Source organism: Oncorhynchus gorbuscha, linkage group LG16 (assembly GCF_021184085.1).
Source record: "Oncorhynchus gorbuscha isolate QuinsamMale2020 ecotype Even-year linkage group LG16, OgorEven_v1.0, whole genome shotgun sequence".
Taxonomy (NCBI): domain Eukaryota; kingdom Metazoa; phylum Chordata; class Actinopteri; order Salmoniformes; family Salmonidae; genus Oncorhynchus; species Oncorhynchus gorbuscha.
Window position 1 is genome coordinate 49,472,759 of NC_060188.1, and position 25,519 is coordinate 49,498,277.

Sequence of the window (25,519 nt, forward strand, 5' to 3'; positions counted from 1 at the left end):
ATACCAGACCTGGGTTCAAATTCTATTTGAAATTATTTAAAATACTTTAGCTGTGCTTGATTGAGCTTACCTCTTGCAATGGAACCAATAGAACACTGCAAACCCTCCCGAAATGGCACTCGACGCAGTCTAAAGCAAACACTCAAACCCTGGTTTTATGAAAACTAGCTCAGTAGTTGTAGGGCTCATGTGACTAGTCACCTCATACAGTTGTACCTTTGTCCCAGTTATCAGAGAGATCAGACAAGATATTCTATGAATAGTAGTATTTTTCAGGACATATTCATATGTTCACCTGGAAATGAATGATCTCATGAATTTCTATACACTAAGCTATACTAGGTCCATGATCAGTAGACAAACGGTGTGGAACATTCCACAACATTATGCCCCGTTGCACGCAACCCAGGCATGACGATGTCCAAATCAACGATAATATTCCAAATTTGAATATCATTTCAGTGAAGAACTATGGTGTACCAGAAGTCCACGGTGTTGCTTTCAGGCACTTAACCCCCTGCCTATGAGCAACAACACTGATGTGACATTATCTTAGTTAGATTAGTTCACTCTCAGTCATTTCCTGCCATATTAGAGAGCCAGAGCCACCATGCTATAATAGCAGACCAGTCCAGTAGTGTACAGTGGTACCTTAAACACGACCATGCCGAGCTGAGCCAAGCCAAACTGTACTGGCCTGGTTACACATCCACCATAGTTAGTGCTGAAACCGTGTGTCATGTTTTGTCATTGATTATCATGTCTTGTCCCTGTGCTTCCCTTCTATTCGTTTCCCTCTGCTGGTCTTATTAGGTTCTTTCCCTCTTTCTATCCCTCTCTCTCCCCCTCCCTCTCTCCCTCTCTCGCTCTCTCTCTCTATCGTTCCGTTCCTGCTCCCAGCTGTTCCTCATTCTCCTAACTACCTCATTTACTCTTTCACACCTGTCCCCTATTTTGCCCTCTGATTAGAGTCCCTATTTCTCCCTCTGTTTTCCGCTTCTGTTCTTGTCGGATCCTTGTTTGATGTTTGCTGTTCTGTGTCCTTGTTCCGCCCTGTCGTGTTTTTGCCTTCTTCAGATGCTGCGTGTGAGCAGGTGTCTATGTCAGCTACGGCCTGTGCCTTCCCGAAGCGACCTGCAGTCTGTGGTCGCGTCTCCAGTCGTTCCTCTCTACTGACGAGAGGATTTCAGTTTTCCTGTTTTGTATTTACCTAAGATAATATCCAGGATTATCGTTTTTGTTTAAGACTGGAATAAAGACTCTGTTTCTGTTAAGTCGCTTTTGGGTCCTCATTCACCAGCATAACACCGTGCTGGAAGGCGCCATATGAAAACAAAAATCCTTTAATCCGAGCCAGCTCAGTAGTGTGGTTCAGGTCAGCAGTTGGTACAGTAGTGTAAAATAGCAATTGGTCTCTGAGTTTGTCTTGTATCATTTCACCCCACTAGGCTGAGCCAAGCTATACTGGGATGGCCTTGTTATGCATCTACCATAGTTGGTAAAACCGTACTGGAGAAGGAAATGTGAAAATAAAATATCAGAGCGTGCTAAGTATGGTTCGGGTGGAACCCTATTTTGAAAAGGGTCTTGGAGTTCCCAGGCTTTGCATGGTAGTGGTAATGGGGGCGCTGGTGGTGACCCCCTCTCCCCTCTCTCCTCTCCCCCCAGCATGTGTCTCTAGCCGCCAGTCGCTCAGACAAGGGTACTAGCCTGTCCAGCCGCTCACTGGGCGCCCGCTGCAGGAACTCCATCGCCTCCTGCTCTGACGAGACTCCGCACATCGGCAACTACCGCCTGCTTAAGACCATCGGCAAAGGCAACTTCGCCAAGGTCAAGCTGGCCCGCCATATCCTGACGGGCAAGGAGGTGAGGCTGTGGCATGGGGAGGGTGGCGGGTGGGGGGTTGTTGGGTAAGGGATATTATGCAGAGGAAGGGTAGTGGTCTTAGAAAGCAGAAATATGATGCAATAGTGTCCATTTCCATGGTAGTGTGTTAGAGCATGGATGAATGCATGAGGCCTAATCCCAAATTGACCCCTAGATCCAGCATAGCTGGAAGCTTCACCATATTGTTTATACCAAGTAAATTCTCTCAGATCTCCACAAGTGCATAGGGTATAAAGTCTAGGGGTTGATTTGGTATTGGTCTGTTTTAATGATTGGGTGGGGGGGCTTGGGATATAGGGTAGAGAGATGAGACTTGGGTAGGGATAGGGGTAGAGTGAATGGTGGGGGTAGGAAGTGGATGGAGGGGATCTGTAGTTGTGGTTCTTCTTTATTCAGATGGTTCCCCATTATCTTTGGCCTAAGCAACCCCTTGTCTTCCTGGGGTCAATGATTAGAGTATAGATGGGTGCAATGCTAAAATAGAGGGTTGGGAGGAATAGGAATAGGGACATTGGTTCTGGGGCGTCTGGCCATGGATAGGAAAATAATGAATGTGAATAGAGATATTAATTTTCATACTTGAAGCTTGTTGGGGAAAGCTATGGTTTACTACTGGGTTGTTTCCATCTTCTCATTGTGCTTTTTTTGTAAAATGTTGTAAAAAGTTTTCCTCACGTCTCCTCCAGGTTGCAATAAAAATAATTGACAAAACTCAGTTGAATCCAACCAGCCTACAAAAGGTGAGTCTTGGCAATTTACTTTTCTTTAAAAATCAATCTGTGTTTTATCAGTCACAGTGGACATGACCTTAATAAACGCTTAATGAACACTTAATAAATGCATACCTGGTTAAACTAGCCTACCTGGTTAAATAAAGGTGGAGAAAAAAATAAAAATAATAATAATAATAAAAGCCCTCCTTACCCCATCACACTATCACAGATTAATGTGAAATAGACACAAATGACTTATTTGAAATTTGTGACAGGCACACAAAAAGTCCACATTTTAGTGTGTAATTACATGCTTTTCATCACAACGCATTTTGTGTGTATTACATAATTTTCTTTCTTCATAACACATTCATGTACGTTACACAAATGCATTTTTTTTAAATGTTAGCTAGGCTAGCTAGGTGGCTAACGTTAGCTTGGCTAGGGGTTAAGGTTAGGGTTAGAGGTTAAGGTTAGGTTTAGGAGTTAGGGGTTAAGGTTAGGGCTAGGGCTAGATAACATACTAGCTAAGTAGTTAAAGGGCTAGGTTTAGGAGTTAGTTTAAAGGGTTATGGTTAGGGTTAGGGGAATGGTTAGCTAACATACTAAGTGGTTGAAAATGAGCTCAAAAGTAATATAATGAGTTAGAAAGTAGCTAATTTGTTCAAATTCTAAAGTTATCCAGATTCGAACACACAGCCTTTGGGTTGCTAAATGTTCACGTTATATGCCCACCCATCCTTCCCGACCAACCTCTCTCCTACCAGTACCCCTACAAATCAGCCGGGCTAGACAATCTGGACCCTCTTGTTCTGAAATTGTTGCAACCCCTATCACTAGCCTGTTGAACCTCTCTTTCGTATCGTCTGAGATTCCCAAAGATTGGAAAGCTGCCGCAGTCATGACACTCTAGACCCAAACTGCTATAGACCTATATCTATCGTACCCTGCCTTTCTAAGGTCTTCGAACGGCAATTTAACAAACAGATTACCGACCATTTCGAATCCCACCTTACCTTCTCCGCTATGCAATCGGGTTTCAGAGCTGGTCATGGGTGCACCTCAGCCTCGCTCAAGATCCTAAACGATATCATAACCGCCATCGATAAGAGACATTACTGTGCAGCCGTATTCATTGACCTGGCCAAGGCTTTCGACTCTGTCAATTACCACATTCTTGTCAGCAGACTCAACAGCCTTGGTTTCTCAAATGATTGCCTCGTCTGGTTCACCAACTACTTCTCTGATAGAGTTCAGTGTGTCAAATCGGAGGGCCTGTTGTCCGGACCTTTGGCATTCTCTATTGGGGTGCCACAGGGTTCAATTCTCGGGCCGACTCTCTTCTCTGTATACATCAATGATGTCGCTCTTGCTGCTGGTGATTCTCTGATCCACCTCTACGCAGACGACACCATTCTGTATACCTCTGGCCCTTCTTTGGACACTGTGTTAACTAACCTCCAGACGAGCTTCAATGCCATACAACTCTCCTTCCGTGGCCTCCAACTGCTCTTTAATGCAAGTAAAACTAAATGCATGCTCTCCAACCGATCGCTGCCCGCACCTGCCCGCCCGTCCAGCATGACTACTCTGGACGGTTCTGACAACTACAAATACCTAGGTGTCTGGTTATACTGTAAACTCTCCTTCCAGACTCACATTAAGCATCTCCAATCCAAAATTAATTCTTGAATCGGCTTCCTACTTCGCAAAAAAGCATCCTTCACTCATGCTGCCAAACATACCCTCGTAAAACTGACCATCCTACCCATCCTCAACTTCGGCGATGTAATTTACAAAATGGCCTCCAACACTCTACTCAACAAACTGGATGCAGTCTATCACAGGGCCATCCGTTTTGTCACCAAAGCCCCATATACTACCCACCACTGCGACCTGTACTCTCTCGTTTGCTGGCCCTCGCTTCATACTCGTCGCCAAACCCACTGGCTCCACATCATCTACAAGTCTCTGCTAGGTAAAGCCCCACCTTATCTCAGTTCACTGGTCACCATAGCAGCACCCACCCCTTGCACGCGCTCCAGCAGGTATATCTCACTGGTTACCCCCAAAGCCAATTCTTCCTTTGGCCGCCTTTCCTTCCAGTTCTCTGCTGCCAATGACTGAAAGGAGATGCAAAAATTACTGAAGCTGGAGACTCATATCTCCCTCACTAGCTTTAAGCACCAGCTGTCAGAGCATCTCACAGATCACCGCACATGTACATAGCCCATCTGTAAATAGCCCATCCAACTACCTCATCCCCATACTGTATTTTTTTATTTATCTTGCTCCTTTGCACCCCATTATCTCTACTAAGGGAACACTTAAACAACACAATGTAACTCCAAGTCAATCACACTTCTGTGAAATCAAACTGTCCACTTAGGAAGCAACACTGATTGACAATACATTTCACATGCTGTTGTGCAAATGGAATAGACAACAGGTGGAAATTATAGGCAATTAGCAAGACACCCCCAATAAAGGAGTGGTTCTGCAGGTGGTGACCACAGACCACTTCTCAGTTCCTATGCTTCCTGGCTGATGTTTTGGTCACTTTTGAATGCTGGCGGTGCTTTCACTCTAGTGGTAGCATGAGACGGAGTCTACAACCCACACAAATGTACATGTGTCTGCTCAAACGGTCAGAAACAGACTCCATGAAGGTGGTATGAGGGCCCGACGTTCACAGGTGGGGGTTGTGCTTACAGCCCAACACCGTGCAGGACGTTTGGCATTTGCCAGAGAACACCAAGATTGGCAAATTCGCCAGTGGCGCCCTGTGCTCTTCACAGATGAAAGCAGGTTCACACTGAGCACATGTGACAGACGTGACAGAGTCTGGAGACGCCGTGGAGAACGTTCTGCTGCGTGCAACATCCTCCAGCATGACCGGTTTGGCGGTGGGTCAGTCATGGTGTGGGGTGGCATTTCTTTGGGGGGGCCGCACAGCCCTCCATGTGCTGAGATCCTCAGAACCCTTGTGAGACCATATGCTGGTGCGGTTGGCCCTGGGTTCTTCCTAATGCAAGACAATGCTAGACCTTATGTGGCTGGAATGTGTCAGCAGTTCCTGCAAGAGGAAGGCATTGATGCTATGGTCTGGCCCGCCCATTCCCCAGACCTGAATCCAATTGAGCACATCTGGGACATGATGACTCACTCCATCCACCAACGCCACGTTGCACCACAGACTGTCCAGGAGTTGGCGGATGCTTTAGTCCAGGTCTGGGAGGAGATCCCTCCGGAGACCACCCGCCACCTCATCAGGAGCATGCCCAGGCATTGTAGGGAGGTCATACAGGCACGTGGAGGCCACACACACTACTGAGCCTCATTTTGACTTGTTTTAAGGACATTACATCAAAGTTTGATCAGCCTGTAGTGTGGTTTTCCACTTTAATTTTTAGTGTGACTACAAATCCAGACCTCCATGGGTTGATAAATTTGATTTCCATTGATAATTTTTGTGTGATTTTGTTGTCAGCACATTCAACTATGTAAAGAAAAAAGTAGTTAATAAGAATATTTCATTCATTCAGATCTAGGATGTGTTATTTTAGTGTTCCCTTCATTTTTTTGAGCAGTGTATATTCTGCACAGCTACCATTTTGCTATATTGTAATTACTTCTCCACCATGGCCTATTTATTGCCTTGCCTCCCTTATCCTACCTCATTTGCACATACTGTATATATACTTTTTGTACTGTATTATTGACTGTGTGTTTGTTTATTCCATGTGTAACTATGTGTTATTGTATGTGTCGAACTGCTTTGCTTTATCTTGGCCAGGTCGCAGTTGCAAAGGAGAACTTGTTCTCAACTAGCCTACCTGGTTAAATAAAGGTGAAATAAAAAATAAATAAATAAAAATACATTTTGTCTTAAGTAACCTAATGTCTTTATCTGTGATTGAAATGCATTGTATACAACATTTTGTACTGCACAACAAAAAATATACTGTTTCGTGTGCCTGTCATAAATTACCAATAAGCAATTTGTGTCTATTTCACAATAATCTGTTATACTGAGTTGCCTTATCCAGTGACATTACACAGAGTGGGAACACCATAAGCCTCACACAAGCAGGCAGGGGGCCCTTTGAGTCAGTTGATTGTGAGTTGATTCAATGACTGAATTTACTAAAGTGAAGTACCTGGATACCTGCAACAGGATCATAGCTTTTGTGGAGCGTGGCTACTATGGTCTCCCGTTTCGAGAAAAAGAGAGAGTGAGAGAGCAGATGCAGGCACAGTGGTCCCTGGCCGGTCTCGAGAGACGTGATACTGTTTGGCAGATGCTGTAGACTGGATGACTGGTTAACTGACTGAAAGGAAGGATGACGAGTTGACTGGTTGTAACTGGGTGGCTGGATGACGAGTTGACTGGTTGTAACTGGGTGGTTGGATGACGAGTTGACTGGTTGTAACTGGGTGGTTGGATGACGAGTTGACTGGATGTAACTGGGTGGTTGGATGACGAGTTGACTGGTTGTAACTGGGTGGTTGGATGACGAGTTGACTGGTTGTAACTGGGTGGTTGGATGACGAGTTGACTGGTTGTAACTGGGTGGCTGGATGACGAGTTGACTGGTTGTAACTGGATGGAAGGATGACTGGCTGAATGGATGGGCCGATGACTGGATGACTAGATGGAAGGACGAAGGGGGATAAGTTGACTGCATAATTATAGTGAGCTCCAAAAGCATTGTGACAGTGTTGTTTTGGCTCTGTAATCCAGCATTTTGGATTTGAAATGATACATACAATTATCATACCCCCAAACAATGCTAACCTCCCCTGTTATTGTAATGGTGAGAGGTTAGCACGTCTTGGGGGTATGATATTTGTGTGTCTGTGACTTTCTCACTCATCATTATTCACGATTCATTCAGGATTATCTGTAATCATGGTAGCATCCACATTATTTGTAGACATTTTTAGAAACATATTATATTCTTATTTACAATAAAAGGGACTACTAAATGACACAATACATTATTTACAATTTATTTATATCGGGCACAAAATAATCTGCAACACAACCAAAACAAACAGCAGATGCATCCAACAAATGTGTAGAGTCACAAGCTTAATGTGGTCATTGAGTTCTATGAATATGTGACCAAATACTTAACTTTTTACTACTTTAATATATATATAAGTGAATTTGTCCCAATACTTTTGGTCCCGTAAAATGGGAGGACTATGTACAAAAGGTGCAGTTCATGAAACCACCCTCAAATTAAAGCTGACGGTCTGCACTTTAACCTCATATTCACTGAATAATAGGAAATCCAAAGTGCTGGAGTACAGAGCCAAAACAACAAAACATGTGTCACTGTGCCAATACTTTTGGAGTTCACTGTACCTGACTGCCCACATACTATAGTATACTGTTTTTGTGTACTTTGCTGTAGTATTCACTGTAGTATTTACTGTAGTATACTGTAGTACACTCAAGTATTTACAGTTAACTATAGTATAAATGTGGTAAAATAAATATGTAGTGTATACTATAGGAATTAATTTAGTGTTTTTGCTGATTGTAGTGTACTGTAGTATTTACTGTACTTTTTTCAGACTGTAATATACTGTAGTATTTACTCTAGTGTTTTTGGGGATTTACTGTAGCATTTATATGGAAGCCCTGAAGCCAAAGGCAAAAAAGAAAAGTAGACTCTTGGAATTATCTTGTCCGAAATAACTTAGTGTCTCGTTCAACTTAGTATCTCATTCAAATGACTTAGTATCTCGTTTGATAGACTAAGTTTAATAAAATCATAATCAAAAATTTGTTCAAACAAGATGCTAAGTCATTCAAATGAGACACTAAGTCGTTCGAACCACTTAATTGTTATATTGTCTAATTAGGCCTCATTTGTTATGCAGCACCAGTTGTGCTTGTCAGACCATTGCTGCAGCCGTTCATTCACTGATTCCATCCATTGACAGTTCTTTAATAGGGCTGCTTTTGAATGCCAAAGTATGTAGATCTCATGGTTTAACCAATTTGACTTCAGTTTCGGATGTTTATCCATGTTTCTCCAAATGTCAAATTTCTAGGTTGCTCCAAAAGTCCAAATTTGACGTTTGGATAAACCTGGATAAACATCAGAATCTGAAGTCAAATAGGTAAAACCATGAAAACTTGTTGACTCACTTACATGCGCTGGCATTCAAAAGCACGCCTGCTTTAAATGGCTGCAGCAATGGTCTGACAAGCACAACTGGTGCTGCATAACAAATGAGACCTAATAAAGAACAATGAAGTCGTTTGAACAAGATAATACGTTGTTCGAACGACTTAGTATCTCGTTTGAGTGATTTTATTTTACTAAATGGTTCGAACTAGATACTAAGTCGTTCAGACGAGATTTGTTGTTGTTGTTGTGAAAGCAGCTATTATGTTTTGTAGTTGGCGTTGTAAGTGTATCTTTGGGAATGCTGAGGTGTGTAACTGTGAAGGACTTTGATGCTCATTAGCAAGTTATGGATAGATTCCGATTGATGGACAAACAGGCTTGTTGTTCCTGTGCATAAATGGAAGCCCCACAATGGATGCTCAGGGTTTGCTGTGCATGAATTTAAGGTGATATTTGCAAAATGACTGACAATCAGGGTCCATTGACTATTGGGCTATGTTCCAATGTCCCATACTAGCACACCGCTTTGAAATAGGGTGACCAGATGTCCCCGATTTCTGTGGACATTCCCAGATTTTGGTGGCCTGTCCCCGGCTGAAGTTGTCCCCAAAAATGTCCCCGATTAGCCCTCAGAAAGATAAACGCAACTTTAAAGTGAACTTCAGGCTTATATTTTAATAATCAAACAATGTATATAATCAGATTTGCATCTAAAAATGATGTCTATGCCTGTACCAAACATGTTTGCTCTTGTGGCATTGTAACCACCACATGAACAACCATGACCATAAAGTTAATCCAACAGCATAGGCTACCAAACTTGGGTGATTCTAAAATTACTAGATAGGCTAAGATCAAGAAAACTGTGGAGGGGTTATCCATTTCTGTGTTATAATTAATACAAGTATTTGAAAGGCGATATTGCCTCATTTTGGTATATAGATATTGGAACAGAGCCGTTGACCAAAAAAAGGGGGTAGGTGGTAACTCGGCTAGGCAGTAGTTGCAGTCAGCACGTCTAAGAATTCTCTATGCAGGAAAAACCCTGGACTCATCACATCCAAGTCTCTTGATCATCCAACTACCTCACTTACAATGCTGAATTTTAATTTACATTAGTTCAATATTTCACAGGTCACTCACGACGAGGCAGCATTTAACATGCAACACAAACGTGCACTACTCAGAGTAGTAAAGAGAAAAACAGAAAACACATTGACATAAATACATATACAGTGCATTCGGAAAGTATTCAGACCCCTTGACTTTTTCCACATTTTGTTAGCTAACAGCCTTATTCTAAAATGGATTAAATCGTTTTCCCCCTCATCAATCTACACACAATACCCCATAATGACAAAGCAAAAACTGGTTTGTAGAAATGTTTGCACATTCCTAATTTTTTGGGAAACAAGATGCACCTGAGATAAATTTCAAGTCTCATAGAAAAGGGTCTGAATACTTATGTAAATAAGATATTTAAGTTGAAAAAAAATATAGAAATTAGCAAACATTTCTGAAAAACTGTTTTCACTTTGCCATTATGGGGTATTGTGTGTAGATTCTCTCTCTCTCGCTCTCTCTCTCTCTCTCTCTCTCTCTCTCTCTCTCTCTCTCTCTCTCTCTCTCTCTCTCTCTCTTCTCTCTCTCTCTCTCTCTCTCTCTCTCTCTCTCTCTCTCTCTCTCTCTCTCTCTCTCTCTCTCTCTCTCTCTCTCTCTCTCTCTCTCTCGGCTCTGTGGCGTCACACATGCCAGGGGCCATGAAGTGAACAGACCGGAAAGAGCCAATCAAGGATGAAGTAATTGTTCATAATGGTGCTGTGTGTATGTACAGTATGTGGGGAAGATAGTGCTGGACTGGGAGAACGTCTGTTACGTTCAGCTTCACATCATGATTTTGCTTGACTATGGGACCATCTCATACAGTATGTGGATTAATGACATAGACATTATCAAGAACTGAGTCTCTATGAGCTCCTAGTGTCATCATAGTGAGTTTGATTCCTGCTGGGGCCACCCATACTGATTTGAGATGAAAATAAAATTTTGTAGCTCTGAGTCTCTACTTTTATCCAATATACAAAACACCATTCAAAATTCATGAGACCGAATCGAGCACTCTGTCACAATTTACAGCATGTTGCAGTAAAACGTTTCAGAGTATGTGGATGTTGATAACACCAAAAATGACTGTATTACATACAGTTTTCCATTATAGTGTATTATAGTTTAATATTTGGCCCCATGTTTGGTCCCATATCCATTGCACACAATGACTGCGTCAAGCTTGTGACTCTGCAAACTCATTGGAAGTACACTGCTCAAAAAAATAAAATGAACACATAAACAACACAATGTAACTCCAAGTCAATCACACTTCTGTGAAATCAAACTGTCCACTTAGGAAGCAACACTGATTGACAATACAGTTCACATGCTGTTGTGCAAATGGAATAGACAACAGGTGGATATTATAGGCAATTAGCAAGACACCCCTAATAAAGGAGTGGTTCTGCAGGTGGTGACCACAGACCACTTCTCAGTTCCTATGCTTCCTGGCTGATGTTTTGGTCACTTTTGAATGCTGGCGGTGCTTTCACTCTAGTGGTAGCATGAGACAGAGTCTACAACCCACACAAGTGGCTCAGGTAGTGCAGCTCATCCAGGATGGCACATCAATGCGAGCTGTGGCAAGAAGGTTTGCTGTGTCTGTCAGCGTAGTGTCCAGAGCATGGAGGCGCTACCAGGAGACAGGCCAGTACATCAGGAGACGTGGAGGAGGCCTTAGGAGGGAAACAACCCAGCAGCAGGACCGCTACCTCTGCCTTTGTGCAAGGAGGAGCAGGAGGAGCACTGCCAGAGCCCTGCAAAATGACCTCCAGCAGGCCACAAATGTGCATGTGTCTGGTTAACAGTCAGAAACAGACTCCATGAGGGTGGTATGAGGGCCCGACGTCCACAGGTGGGGGTTGTGCTTACAGCCCAACACCGTGCAGGACGTTTGGCATTTGCCAGAGAACACCAAGATTGGCAAATTCGCCACTGGCGCCCTGTGCTCTTCACAGATGAAAGCAGGTTCACACTGAGCACATGTGACAGACGTAACAGAGTCTGGAGACGCCGTGGAGAACGTTCTGCTGCCTGCAACATCCTCCAGAATGACCGGTTTGGCGGTGGGTCAGTCATGGTGTGGGGTGGCATTTCTTTGGGGGGCCATGTGCTCGCCAGAGGTAGCCTGACTGCCATTAGGTACCGAGATGAGATCCTCAGACCCCTTGTGAGACCATATGCTGGTGCGGTTGGCCCTGGGTTCCTCCTAATGCAAGACAATGCTAGACCTCATGTGGCTGGAGTGTGTCAGCAGTTCCTGCAAGAGGAAGGCATTGATGCTATGGACTGGCCCGCCCGTTCCCCAGTCCTGAATCCAATTGAGCACATCTGGGACATCATGTCTCGCTCCATCCACCAACGCCACGTTGCACCACAGACTGTCCAGGAGTTGGCGGATGCTTTAGTACAGGTCTGGGAGGAGATCCCTCAGGAGACCATCCGCCACCTCATCAGGAGCATGCCCAGGTATTGTAGGGAAGTCATACAGGCACGTGGAGGCCACACACACTACCAAGCCTCATTTTGACTTGTTTTAAGGACATTACATCAAAGTTGGATCAGCCTGTAGTGTGGTTTCCACTTTCATTTTGAATGTGACTCAAAATCCAGACCTCCATGGGTTGATACATTTGATTTCCATTGATCATTTTTGTGTGATTTTGTTGTCAGCACATTCAATTATGTAAAGAAAAAAGTATTTAATAAGAATATTTCATTCATTCAGATCTAGGATGTGTTATTTTAGTGTTCCCTTTATTTTTTTGAGCAGTGTATATGAAGTTTGTTTTTGCTGTGTTTTAGATCATGTCTAAATTGTGAATGATATCTGGAGTAATTGTATTTCTAAGTGAGGAGAGAATATGTTACTGAATTATTCTCAATTGATCTTGAGGATATCATCATGATAAAGAAACAACATGAATGGATCATGAATAATGATGAGTAAGTTTCAGAGGCTACACCAAAATATGATAACCTCTCACCATTACCAATAATAAGGGAGGTTAGCATTTTTTGGGGTGGTATGGTCTTTATGCCTTTGTAAAATTCTCACCCATCCTTATTCATGACCCATTCACAATTCTTCCTATCCATGGCAGCATCCACATGAATGTAGAAGTGTCTGAAACCTCTTCTATTCTCACTGACAGAAAACGTTACTCCAAAATGACTTGACATTATTCACTACTCAGTTACTATTGGACAAGACATGATCCAAAACCCTGCCAAAACAAACTGCAAATACATCTAAACAGTTTGTAGAGTGGCAGGCAGGACACTAAAGTGTATAGGCTTCACTGTAGCGTTGTTTTCAATGTCCTTTTCCATTACTAGGCTACATCGAAAATGTATGGTTTCTAGCCCAAACAATTCAAAGCATTATTTATAATGCCCATGTATATCGGGGACGGCAGGTAGCCTAGGTGTTAAGAGTGTGGGCCAGTAAGTGAAAGGTTGCTGGATCGAATCCCTGAGCTGACAACATAAGAATCTGTCGTTCTGCCCCTAAAGAAGGCAGTTTGCCCACTTTTCCCCGGTATTCCATCATTGTAAATAAGAATTTGTTCTCAACTGACTTGCCTAGTTAAATCAAATAAAAAATATAAGACATGAACAGAATGAATCAGTGATTTGTATTTCCTGCAACTTTCTGAAGAGGCACTGTACGGGATTGCTCCTGTCTGTGTGTGTGATGTGCAGTTTGCACTTATCATATGTCTACCACTTTGTGCAGCCATTAGTGATGCTAATGATAACCTCCTTCTGGTAGACGTAAAGAAGGAAAACTCTAAAACCTGGAAAAAGCAAACCAAGAAAATGTATTTTATAGGGCCTTAATGAGACTATGTAGAAACCTAATATTCCACAAATGCCTCTGTAATTTCAATGTGTCGTGTCTTGGCTATCATTAATGTGATGATGATTGTTTTAACAAATCGATAACTATGTTTAATTATTATGATGGTTAAATTACTCATGTAATAATTAACTCATCAACAATCTTGGAGCACCACGGAAAAAGTTTGTTTAATGAGTTACCGATTTCCAAATGAACTCTAAAGATATAAATATCTCATACATTTCAGTCATCATTCAGTCATTCATTAATTTTTTATCTTCTATCAGTCTAATTCTGAATGTCGCAAAATCCTTGGATATCTGCATGAACCTTAGCATAAATGATGAATCAGCGATATACAAATTGGCTTAATTATTTATTTACTAATTAACTAAATAATCACACAGAATTACATAAACACAAACAGAATAGGTTACACATTGATTACTACATACTGCAATGAAAAGTCCCTAGTGGACTAAACCGATATGATGACTTGTTACACAAATTGAAAAGGCAGGGGCATGTAATAAAGAGCAGGAGAAAAGACAAAGGACTTCACTATCGTACACACAGCTGAAAACTATGATCATAGAAATGTTAATACTTTGCACATGGACGGCCGCTCATTTGAAAATAATTGCAATGTACCATGGTTCCTCCTCTAAAAGTTGCGTCATACTGCGTCACACCCTGCGTGCTGCTGCAGCATTCTGTGGCACGTCATTTAATTCTCAGCCATTTCTTCTGTTACTACAAGTTATTGCTAGTTTGACCATCAGAGGGCATCTTTGAGGAGCATTTGATAGTATTCCATATTGCCATTACCAGAGAATTTAAAACCTTTTTTGTAAAAACATAGTATATGGGATTGATTTTAAGTTAATTTGGCTTAATTAATTAGAATCATATTATGCTGTTTCTTTTCAGAGAAAAACGAAAAATGAATCCCTGAGGCAAACATCGACAACAGCCCTTGAAGTATCATTACCCATCGCTCCACAAAAGCCACAGCTTTTGCAAAGCAAGGGGAACAACTACTTCAAGGTCTCAGAGCGAGTGACGTCAACGATTGAAACTATTACCGCGCACCCCGATAACTAGCTAGCTATTTCACACCGGTTACACATAGGCTTCATTAATGCCATTCAGACTTGAAGTTTACATTTACATTTAAGTCATTTAGCAGACGCTCTTATCCAGAGCGACTTACAAATTGGTGCATTCACCTTATGACATCCAGTGGAACAGTCACTTTACAATAGTGCATCTAAATCATAAAGGGGGGTGAGAAGGATTACTTATCCTATCCTAGGTATTCCTTAAAGAGGTGGGGTTTCAGGTGTCTCCGGAAGGTGGTGATTGACTCCGCTGTCCTGGCGTCGTGAGGGAGTTTGTTCCACCATTGGGGGGACAGAGCAGCGAACAGTTTTGACTGGGCTGAGCGGGAACTGTACTTCCTCAGTGGTAGGGAGGCGAGCAGGCCAGAGGTGGATGAACACAGTGCCCTTGTTTGGGTGTAGGGCCTGATCAGAGCCTGGAGGTACTGAGGTGCCGTTCCCCTCACAGCTCCGTAGGCAAGCACCATGGTCTTGTAGCGGATGCGAGCTTCAACTGGAAGCCAGTGGAGAGAGCGGAGGAGCGGGGTGACGAGAGAGAACTTGGGAAGGTTGAACACCAGACGGGCTGCGGCGTTCTGGATGAGTTGTAGGGGTTTAATGGCACAGGCAGGGAGCCCAGCCAACAGCGAGTTGCAGTAATCCAGACGGGAGATGACAAGTGCCTGGATTAGGACCTGCGCCGCTTCCTGTGTGAGACAGGGTCGTACTCTGCGGATGTTGTAGAGCATGAACCTACAGGAACGGGCCACCGCCTTGATGTTAGTTGAGAACGACAGGGTGTTGTCCAGGATCACGCCAAGGTTCTTAGCGCTCTGGGAGGAGGACACAATGGAGTTGTCAACCGTGATGGCGAGATCATGGAACGGGCAGTCCTTCCCCGGGAGGAAGAGCAGCTCCGTCTTGCCGAGGTTCAGCTTGAGGTGGTGATCCGTCATCCACACTGATATGTCTGCCAGACATGCAGAGATGCGATTCGCCACCTGGTCATCAGAAGGGGGAAAGGAGAAGATTAATTGTGTGTCGTCTGCATAGCAATGAAGTTGATACAACAACTATGATAGCTGAGGTTCATAGATAGGTTCTGAAATAATATTCATACCAAACGTTTTAGGGTCCATACACAGATCAGCTACATACTGTAGCTAGCTACACATCCATAGGCATGCAGTTATTTTTATTCTCCACTACACAATAAGCAAATAAATAATTAGCTATGTTGCAAGGCAAGCTTACACAATTGTGCATTCAATTTGCAGTAAATGCTTTAGCTAGCTAGATTCTTTACATCCACTGTTTCACAAGACGACAGCCTGGTTTGCTGGTTTTCTCAGGAGTCCCTAAAACATTAAACAACACGAATTACAAATTCATTCTCCCAACACTAGTTAGCTGGCTAATGTTAGCTAGTCAGATAACTTGCTAAATAGCGATTTTAGTAAATTAACTTTATGACAAATATGCACAAACCTTTTTCTCTACATTAACTAACATATTCCTCTCAATTGTACATTTTGTCAGCCATCTTCGCCCAAGGACGGGTGACTCGCGTCAAATATCGTCATTGAAACCACTCAATATTTTTGGTTATATAAAAACCTTGGGACCCAAATGCATAATGAGTGCTCTAACTTCCCCTTGTGGTGGTCTGGAGCAATGAAGCCGTGACGCTGGGTAGCTCTAAGACCCGCGGTGCAAGCTTACAACTTTTAATGTAGGAACCACTGTATATATTTACAATTGTATGCCTTTGGAGTCTCTCTGTTGATATTGCCGGTCCGTCTAGGGTGAAATTCGAAAGAAAGTCTGTGGTTTTGTCTGTTAGAATGTATCTTCCAGATGTACCAATGGTCGTTGGATAGGGAAATGTTCTTTTAGAATGGATATTTTTGAAGTGCCACCCGGTGGTTCTTGGTCGAGGTTACTAGAATAAATACTTTGGTTCGAGTTTCCTAGGCTAACCGTATTTAAACAGACTGAATGTTCCTGTGTAGTCTTCTTCACTTGAGAGTTTGAGGTGCTTACCATTTCCTGGTATTGTAGTCTTTAAACCATTTCTCAGCCATGTAGCCACCGCTTCACGCTGTCTGGTCTATATTTAAATTGCCAACCATTCCAACATGTAGCTACAGTGCCTGGCTCTCTGGTCTAATGTAAATTTTGTCAGAAGTGGGTTTTATGCACTTTGGGAAAAGGGGGGCGTTCCATGACGCCGACGTAACATCTGTGCTCACGTGGGTGTGGCCAATGACTTGGCTAAGACTTCATATAAAAAAACAATGATCTAATTTAGAAGGCTAACATCACATTACATCTTCTCACAAATAGTTTCATGTTTAATCATATCAGCTCCCCAACATTTGGATGTGAATCTGATCACTGGGAAATATACACATTCAGAGATACAGTTATGTTCTTATACTGTCCTTCATGGGATCCCAAAACACAACTGATCTGACATAATTGTTCTTCAACCACTCCAACCGTTTGGACAAAGATAAATATTGTTTCATTCCGCAATCAGTTGATGTTGGAGTATTGGCGGGAGGACTCCCTTTGTTCTACAGAGGTTCTCTCCCTCAATATTGCATGACAAGGAAGAGACAATGAAAGCTCTTACAATTTTACGTGAGGCGTCACTACAGACCCAGGTTCAATCCCAGGCTGTGTCGCAGCCAGCCGTGACCTGGAGACTCATGAGGCTATGCACATTTGGCCCAGCATCGGAGGGTTTGGCCAGCCTGGATGTCCTTGTCCCATCACACTCTAGCAACTCCTTGTGGCGGTCCTGGCGCATGCACGCTGACTTCGGTCGCCAGTTTTACGGTGTGTCCTCCGACACATTGGTGCGGCTGGCTTCCGGGTTAAGCGAACAGTGTGTCAAGAAGCAGCGCGGCTTGGCAGGGTCGTGTTTCAGAGGACGCATGGTTCTCGACATTCGCCTCTCCCGAATCCATATAGGAGTTGCAGTAATGGGACAAGACTGTAACTAACAATTCAGATAGCATAAAAAAAGAAGATTGAAATTACATTTGTATAAAAGTTTGGTAACTTCATATAATGTTACGTCAACATTATTACACAAATTTACTGGATTGTTTCATGTTTGTTGTTATTGGTGTTATTAGTAATGTCTCCATCACCATTAGCTGAATATTGCAGGAATGTTTTTTTTAACAACTCCAACATTTATTGCAGTTCAGGGAACTTTTTGGAACCATCATGTTATAATGGAACCATCATGTTATAATGTCACACTATAACTTTATGAGACTATTGTAGGAATAATCCCTGCTGGTTTTTATGGGTGTTTGAATAACATATCCATCAACATTAGCAAAATGTTCCTGTAACCACTAATATTGCTCCCGCATTTTGTTGCGGCAGTATGTTTAAAGAACATTGCCGGAACATTGTGTTATTATTTTCCCTGTTAACCTAAAGAGAACCTTAAGTGAATGTTCTGTGGTAACATGTGATCAACATTTTAGTGAATGTTAGGAGAACATTCCAAGAATATTTAATTAAAAACATGAATAAAAGTAATAATTGTTAGCGAAAACATTCTTTGAATGGGATTTTATCATCCTAATGATAAAAACTAGAACTTAATGAGAATCTTAGGAAATGTTCTAGGAATGTTCCCCGGTTTGCTGTGTAGATAGATAAAGTGCTTTTCGTGGCTTAATGGTAAAACCGATATGAAAATACCCTCAAATAAAAAGTGGCATAATGTACTGTCTCCTCATAATTTGATCTCAAATCCAAAATGCTATAATGAGTAAAAATAAAATGAAATGTAAATAAAAATAAAATGTAGCTTCACTCTCCATATGGTGAGGAATGTATTATTTTATACATATAATCTATAAGGCTTTAAATTATGACTCCTACTATCTTATAACATTTGGACCTATTCCCTTTCGTTTTGATCTGTTGTACATTTTATCTCTTTGAGGACATACAGTATAGGATAATTCAAATTGATGATCTTTCGTCTGGCCACTGTCTAGGTTCTAATTCATGGCTACTATGTCTTTCCCTTGAGTTACAATGTTCTTGCCTGGATGGCATGTCTTACCAGGATCTGTCATCATATGCAGGCCTATGCCTTCATTCATAAATCCTCCTCAATTCTCTCGCTTATCTTCGATTGGACGGCTGTGCGAGAGAGGACACTGATTGGGTGGCTGCATGAGACCAAACAATGTGATTGGGCCATTGTCACAGAAAACACTTGCTATCTATTGGATTGGGCCTAGATTGCCAAAAGAGGGCCGGGATTGGGTAGGGACAGGGAAGAGCGCTCTACAATTGGCCAGCGATGATAGCAGGTTACTTTACATACCCGTGGTCTAGAGAAAATCCTCAATACAGAAAACATGAAAGAGCCCATATTAGCATAACCTGGCCTGTTATGCAGTCTCACAAGATGGGTATACAACTGACCAAATCAAATGTATCTGTAAATTCACCCTATATACTGTCTGTTAGTAGTATATCAGTGACAGTAGGTCAGATGGGAGATTGTGGTAGCGATTGGGCTGGGGCGTGTTTGGTCAGTGGAATTCTGGGATTTCTTGACAACGACGACGAGACACATCGGCGTATCCCGTGATTCCCTCTGGCACAGCTGGAGAAGCAGGGTTGCTATGGCAACAGTGACGTAGGGCAATGCCAGAGGAAAAACCTGAGAAAATAAGGGATTGAATTAAGAAGGAGGAAACCGGGAGAGAGAGACATATAGAAAGAGGAGAAGGATTGAAGAAAGAGGATAGAGAAGCTTATCATGCTATCTTCTTTCTGATTCTGACGAGATGACGTGGGGGAGTTGCTGCTGATTTGGAACGATGGTCTTTATGTTAAGGGGCCTTAAAGTTATTGTGAGCCAGATGAGCCAGACGAATGGTTCCAATTTCATCTTCTGCTTTATGACAAAGTGTAGACCTACAGCAAATGTTGAAAAAACAAATTGTACACATTGCTATAACATCTACTATCAGTTCAAGACCCCATATGAATATATTATTTGTATTCTATTCACTTCTAACACACATCCTTCTATATTTCACAGCTCTTTCGAGAGGTTCGGATAATGAAAGGTTTAAATCATCCAAACATAGGTAAGGGCCTATATTTAAGAATCTGTTATACAGTGCATTCGGAAAGTATTCAGACCCCTTGACTTTTTCCACATGTTGTGATGTTACAGTCTTATTCTAAAATGGATTAAATTAATTTGTCAATCTACACACAATACCCCATAATGACAAAGCAAAAATGGGTTTTGAGACATTTTTGCAAATGTATTAAAAATCACAAACAGAAGTACCTTATTTATATAAGTATTCAGACCTTTTGCTATGAGACTCGAAATGGAGCTCAGGTAGATCCTGTTTCCATTGATCATCCTTGAGATGTTTCTACAACTTGATTGGAGTCCACCTGTGTTAAATTAAATTGATTGGACATGATTTGGAAAGGCACGCACCTGTCTATATAAAGGTCCCACAGTTGACAGTGCATGTCAGAGCAAAAACATAGCCATGAGGTCAAAGGAATTGTCCGTAGAGCTCAGAGACAGGTTTGTGTCGAGGCACAGATCTGGGGAAGGGTACCAAAACATTTCTGCAGCATTGAAGGTCCCCAAGAACACAGTGGCCTCCATCATTCTTAAATGGAACCACCAAGATTCTTCCTAGAGCTGGCTGCCTGGCCAAACTGAGCAAACCGGGGAGAAGGGCCTTGATCAAGGGGATAATCAAGAACCCAATGGTCACTCTGACAGAGCCCCAGAGATGCTCTGTGGAGATGGGAGAACCTTCCAGAAGGACAACCATCTCTGCAGCACTCCACCAATCAGACCTTTATGGTAGAGTGGCCAGACAGAAGCCACTCCTCAGTTAAAGGCACATGACATACCCAATAAGACTCGAGGCTGTAATCGCTGCTGAAGGTGCTTCAACAAAGTACTGAGTAAAGGGTCTGAATACTTATGTAAATATGATATTTCAGTATTTTTTTATTTTATAAATTTGCAAACATTTCTAAAAACCTGTTTTTGCTTGTCATTATGAGGTATTGTTTGTAGATTGATTAGGAAAGAAAACACTTTCATCAATTTTAGAATAAGTCTGTAATGTAACAAAGTAAATGTGAAAAAAGTAAATGGGCCTGAATACTTTCTGAATACACTGTATGTAAGTATGTGTGTGTTTGTGCGTGCGTACGTACGTACGTGTGTTCTTGCGTGTGAGTGTGTGTGCATGTGTGTGTTTGTTTATGTTAATATGTTGCAGTTTTTGATCCTGGCACTTGCTACCATACCCTGGTCAAAGGCACTTAAATATTTTGTCTTGCCCATTCACCCTCTGAATGGCACACATGCACAATCCATGTCTTAATTGTCTCAAGGCTTAAAAATCCTACTTTAACCTGTCTCCTCCCCTTCATTTACACTGATTGTCGTGGATTTAACAAATCACATCAATAAGTGATCATAGCTTTCATCTGGATTCAGCTGGTCAGTGCATGTCATGGAAAGAGCAGGTGATCTTAATGTTTGTATACTCAGTGTAATAACATGTGTAGTCTAAATGGTCCATTCCTGTCTCATCTACCCAGATGGGTGGCTTTTGTCTCAGCCTCTCACTGTGTTTAATAGACTGATACACTACACTACTTGCACATATAGTAGCTAGCTACAGTAGGCCCAGGGTTGGGGATAGAGGGCCCAGGGCTGGGTTGGCAAGGGGGGTAGGGAACAGGATTTTCTAAAGATGAAAAAAAATAAATGCCATTAGACTAAACCGGCGTCATGCCCCATCGTATTTAGCAGGCCGAGACAGAGATTTGTGTTTTTTAATGATAGGGGATTTTATTAATGTATTCTTTTTAATCTGATTTTATTTTTGCCTACTACAGTGCAGCTGTTCGAAGTGATTGAGACGGATAAGACCCTTTATCTAATCATGGAGTATGCCAGTGGAGGTGGGTGCATCTGCCTTCCTGTCTGTTTCAATAGACTTAGCTACTGTCTCTCCGTAATGGCTGATTAGCTTGTGTTTGATTAACAGGGGGGAAAGTATAAATAAACCAATGGAGATTACTCAAAATCACAACCTAATGCAACGGTTGTTCATTATGTACTCCTACTGTATGTGTATGTAAACATAACATAATGTTGCATATTTTACCTTTGGTGTTCTATGATATGATATGATAAATGTAGGGGGGAGTGTGGTAATAGGCTTATAGCTTAGGACTGGGGTTTTAGTGGCCAGGGAAAATATTTCTACCAGCATGAAATGTCATTAGGATAGAATATAGGAGGCAGCAGGCCACAGCCCCACAGTCTCTGTCATGACAACATTACTGTTAGGCCTTTGATATTAGCTACTGGAAACATATTAGTTTAATAACTGTTAATGATGGTTGGAAATACAGAATATTCTAAGAATAAAATATGGAGTACAATACGAGTACAGTACGAGTATAATATGGAGCCAGGAAATTGTTGAAACAAGATTGAGTGTACATTATAATGTATTGAAACATATTTTGCCACATATCTCCTTCATAATCATGTTGACCACTCTTCTTTTTTTCAGGTGAAGTGTTTGACTACCTCGTATCTCATGGGAGAATGAAGGAGATTGAAGCCAGAGCCAAATTTCGGCAGGTATGACGACCACTGTGCCTCACATACCTGTATATGCCGACTATACTGCATATCTGTCTGTCTGTTTGTCAGTCTATCTGTCTTTGTCTAGTTTACTGTCTGGCTGGCCGCTAAACTTTCTATCTGTGTCTGTCTGTACATCTCTGTCTTGTCTGTCTGCCGCTCTGTTTGTCTTTCTGTCTTTCTTTTCCATTTGGCTTGCTAGCTGACTGGCTGGCCGCTAAACTGTCTGTCTGTCTGTGTCTGTCTGTCTGTCTGTCTGTCTGTCTGTCTGTCTGTCTGTCTGTCTGTCTGTCTGTCTGTCTGTCTGTCTGTCTGTCTGTCTGTCTGTCTGTCTGTCTGTCTGTCTGTCTGTCTGTCTGTCTGTCTGTCTGTCTGTCTGTCTGTCTGTCTGTCTGTCTGTCTGTGTACAGTTGAAGTCGGAAGTTTACATACACCTTAGCCAAATACATTTAAACTCAGTTTTTCCACATTTCGTGACATTTAATCATAGTAAAGAAATCCCTGCCTTAGGTCAGTTAGGATCACTACCTTCTTTTAAGAATGTGAAATGTCAGAATAATAGCAGAGAGAATGATGTATTTCAGCTTTTATTTCTTTCATCACATTCCTAGTGGATCAGAAGTTTATAGTATTTGGTAGCATTGACTTTAAATTGTTTAAATTGGGTCAAACATTTCGGGTAGCCTTCCACGAGCTTCCCGCAATAAGTTGGGTGAATTTTGGCCCATTCCTCCAGACAGAGCTGGTGTAACTGAGTCAGGTTTGTAGGCCTCCTTGCTCGCACACGCTTTTCAGTTCTGCCCACAAATTGTCTATAGGATTGAGGTCAAGGCTTTGTGATGGCCACTCCAATACCTTGACTTTGTTGTCCTTATGCCATTTTGCCACAACTTTGGAAGTATGCTTGGGGTCATTGTCCATTTGGAAGACCCATTTGCGACCAAGCTTTAACTTCCCTGACTGATGTCTTGAGATGTTGCTTCAATATATCCACATAATTTTACTTCCTCATGATGCAGTGGCTTCTTCCTTGCTGAGTGGCCTTTCAGGTTATGTCGATATAGGACTCATTTTACTCTTTATATAGATACTTTTGTACCTGTATCCTCCAGCATCTTCACAAGGTCCTTTGCTGTTGTTCTGGGATTAATTTGCACTTTTTGCACAAAAGTACGTCCATCTCTAGGAGAAAGAACGCGTCTTCTTCCTGAGCGGTATGACGGCTGCATGGTCCGATGGTGTTTTATACTTGCGTACTATTGTTTGTACAAATGAATGTGGTACCTTGAGGCGTTTGGAAATTGCTCCCAAGGATGAACCAGACTACACATTTTTTTCTGAGGTCTTGGCTGATTTCTTTTGATTTTCCCATTTTTCCCAGCAAAGAGGCACTGACTTTGAAGGTAGGGCTTGAAATACATCCACAGGTACACCTCCAATTGACTCAAATGATGTCAATTAGCCTATCCGAAGCTTCTAAAGCCATGACTTCATTTTCTGGAATTTTCCCAGCTGTTTAAAGGCACAGTCAACTTGTATGTGTATGTGAACTTCTGACCCACTGGAATTGTGATACAGTGAATTCTAAGTGAAATGATCTGTCTGTAAACAATTGTTGGAAAACTTACTTGTGTCGTGCACAAAGTAGATGTCTTAATCAACTTGCCAAAAATATTGTTCGTAAACAAGACATTTGTGGAGTGGTTGAAAAACAAGTTTTAATGAGTAGAACCTAAGTGTATGTAAACTTCCGACTTCAACTATATGTCTTTGTGTCAGGTTGTCTGTCTATTTGGCTGTTTGTCTGTCTGTTCGTCTGTCTGCTAACCTGTTTTTCTGTCCTCCAGATCGTGTCTGCTGTCCACTACTGCCACATGAAGAACATTGTCCACCGAGACTTGAAGGTAAGAATGAGGACATTCTGTAGAGCTTGATTGAAAAGCTTGTAAACTCACTTTTGAGACAATGGCCTTTGAATGTTTTGGTATCTAGTGAAGAGCTATTTTTTGTCTATACTCATTCAGCACCGTTCACACCCTCTTAAGCTTTAGCCCCACCCATCTCTTTTTTGCAGACGTTTACTGACACCGGCCTTAAGACATGTAGCTAGCTAGCTAGGTAAACAAAGTAAACAACGTTTAAGATCACACACGTCACGTAACGTTAGCCAACGAGCCAGCCAGTTAAAGTTAGCTAGTTAAAAAACAATGAACATAGTGCCAAATCATGTCATCACTACCCTGCATGAATATGTTGGGAGTTAACCAACAAGGTTCAATGTTTGCTAGCTAAAATTAGGCTCTAACTAGAAAAGCAAACGGCTCTGGGATACAAATAATGACATCAGCTAAGGAGCCAGCCACCTAACATTAGCTAGCTAGCTAACAGTACACTTTAGCTTAAGACATGTAGCTAGTTAAACAACGTGTAAGATCACACATGTCACGTAACATTAGCTAACAATCCAGCCAGCTAACATTAGCTAGTTAAACAACAATGAACATAGTGCCAAATCATGTCGTTACTACCCTGCATGAATATGCTGGGTGCTAACCAACCAGGTTCAATGTTAGCTAGCTAACATTAGTCTCTAACTAGAAAAGCAAACTGCGCTGGGATACAAATAATAATGTCTGCTAGCTAGGGAGCCAGCCAGCTAATGTTAACAGTACACTATAGCTTGAAATGAAACCACTTTCTGTCAAAATTAGAAATGTGTAATATCTGAAAATGTAGCTAGCTAACGCTAGACTATCCTACCCGTATACATCATCATATATGATGGACGAGTCTCCCTGTCATGGATACCATGCCACGGTTGCCCTTAGTTTGAAGATGTAATCCAGAGGCAAGGGTTTTCTCCATTTCTTTAGCTATCATACACTAATTCCACTGATTTCAAAACTTGATCCTCCAGAAAGTGGAGAGCAACACTTATGCAGCTCCACTACACAATACATGTTTTTAAAGCCACTTTCAACAGGATTACCAACACAGACTGACCAGCTAAATAGACA

General features: G+C 42.0%; 1 protein-coding gene across 4 annotated transcripts in view; it reads left to right on the top strand.

Moving 5' to 3' along the window:
- The window catches only part of mark4a (MAP/microtubule affinity-regulating kinase 4a), a 60,813-nt gene that overhangs the window by 6,776 nt on the left and 28,518 nt on the right, over positions 1–25,519 (top strand). For all 4 annotated transcript variants that reach the window (XM_046306186.1, XM_046306187.1, XM_046306189.1 and 1 more), the window contains exons 2-7: positions 1,669–1,866; positions 2,574–2,627; positions 19,893–19,941; positions 21,743–21,808; positions 22,429–22,499; positions 24,350–24,406. In XM_046306186.1, the coding sequence (XP_046162142.1) occupies positions 1,669–1,866; positions 2,574–2,627; positions 19,893–19,941; positions 21,743–21,808; positions 22,429–22,499; positions 24,350–24,406 (495 nt within the window). The remainder of the gene's footprint in view (positions 1–1,668; positions 1,867–2,573; positions 2,628–19,892; positions 19,942–21,742; positions 21,809–22,428; positions 22,500–24,349; positions 24,407–25,519) is intronic.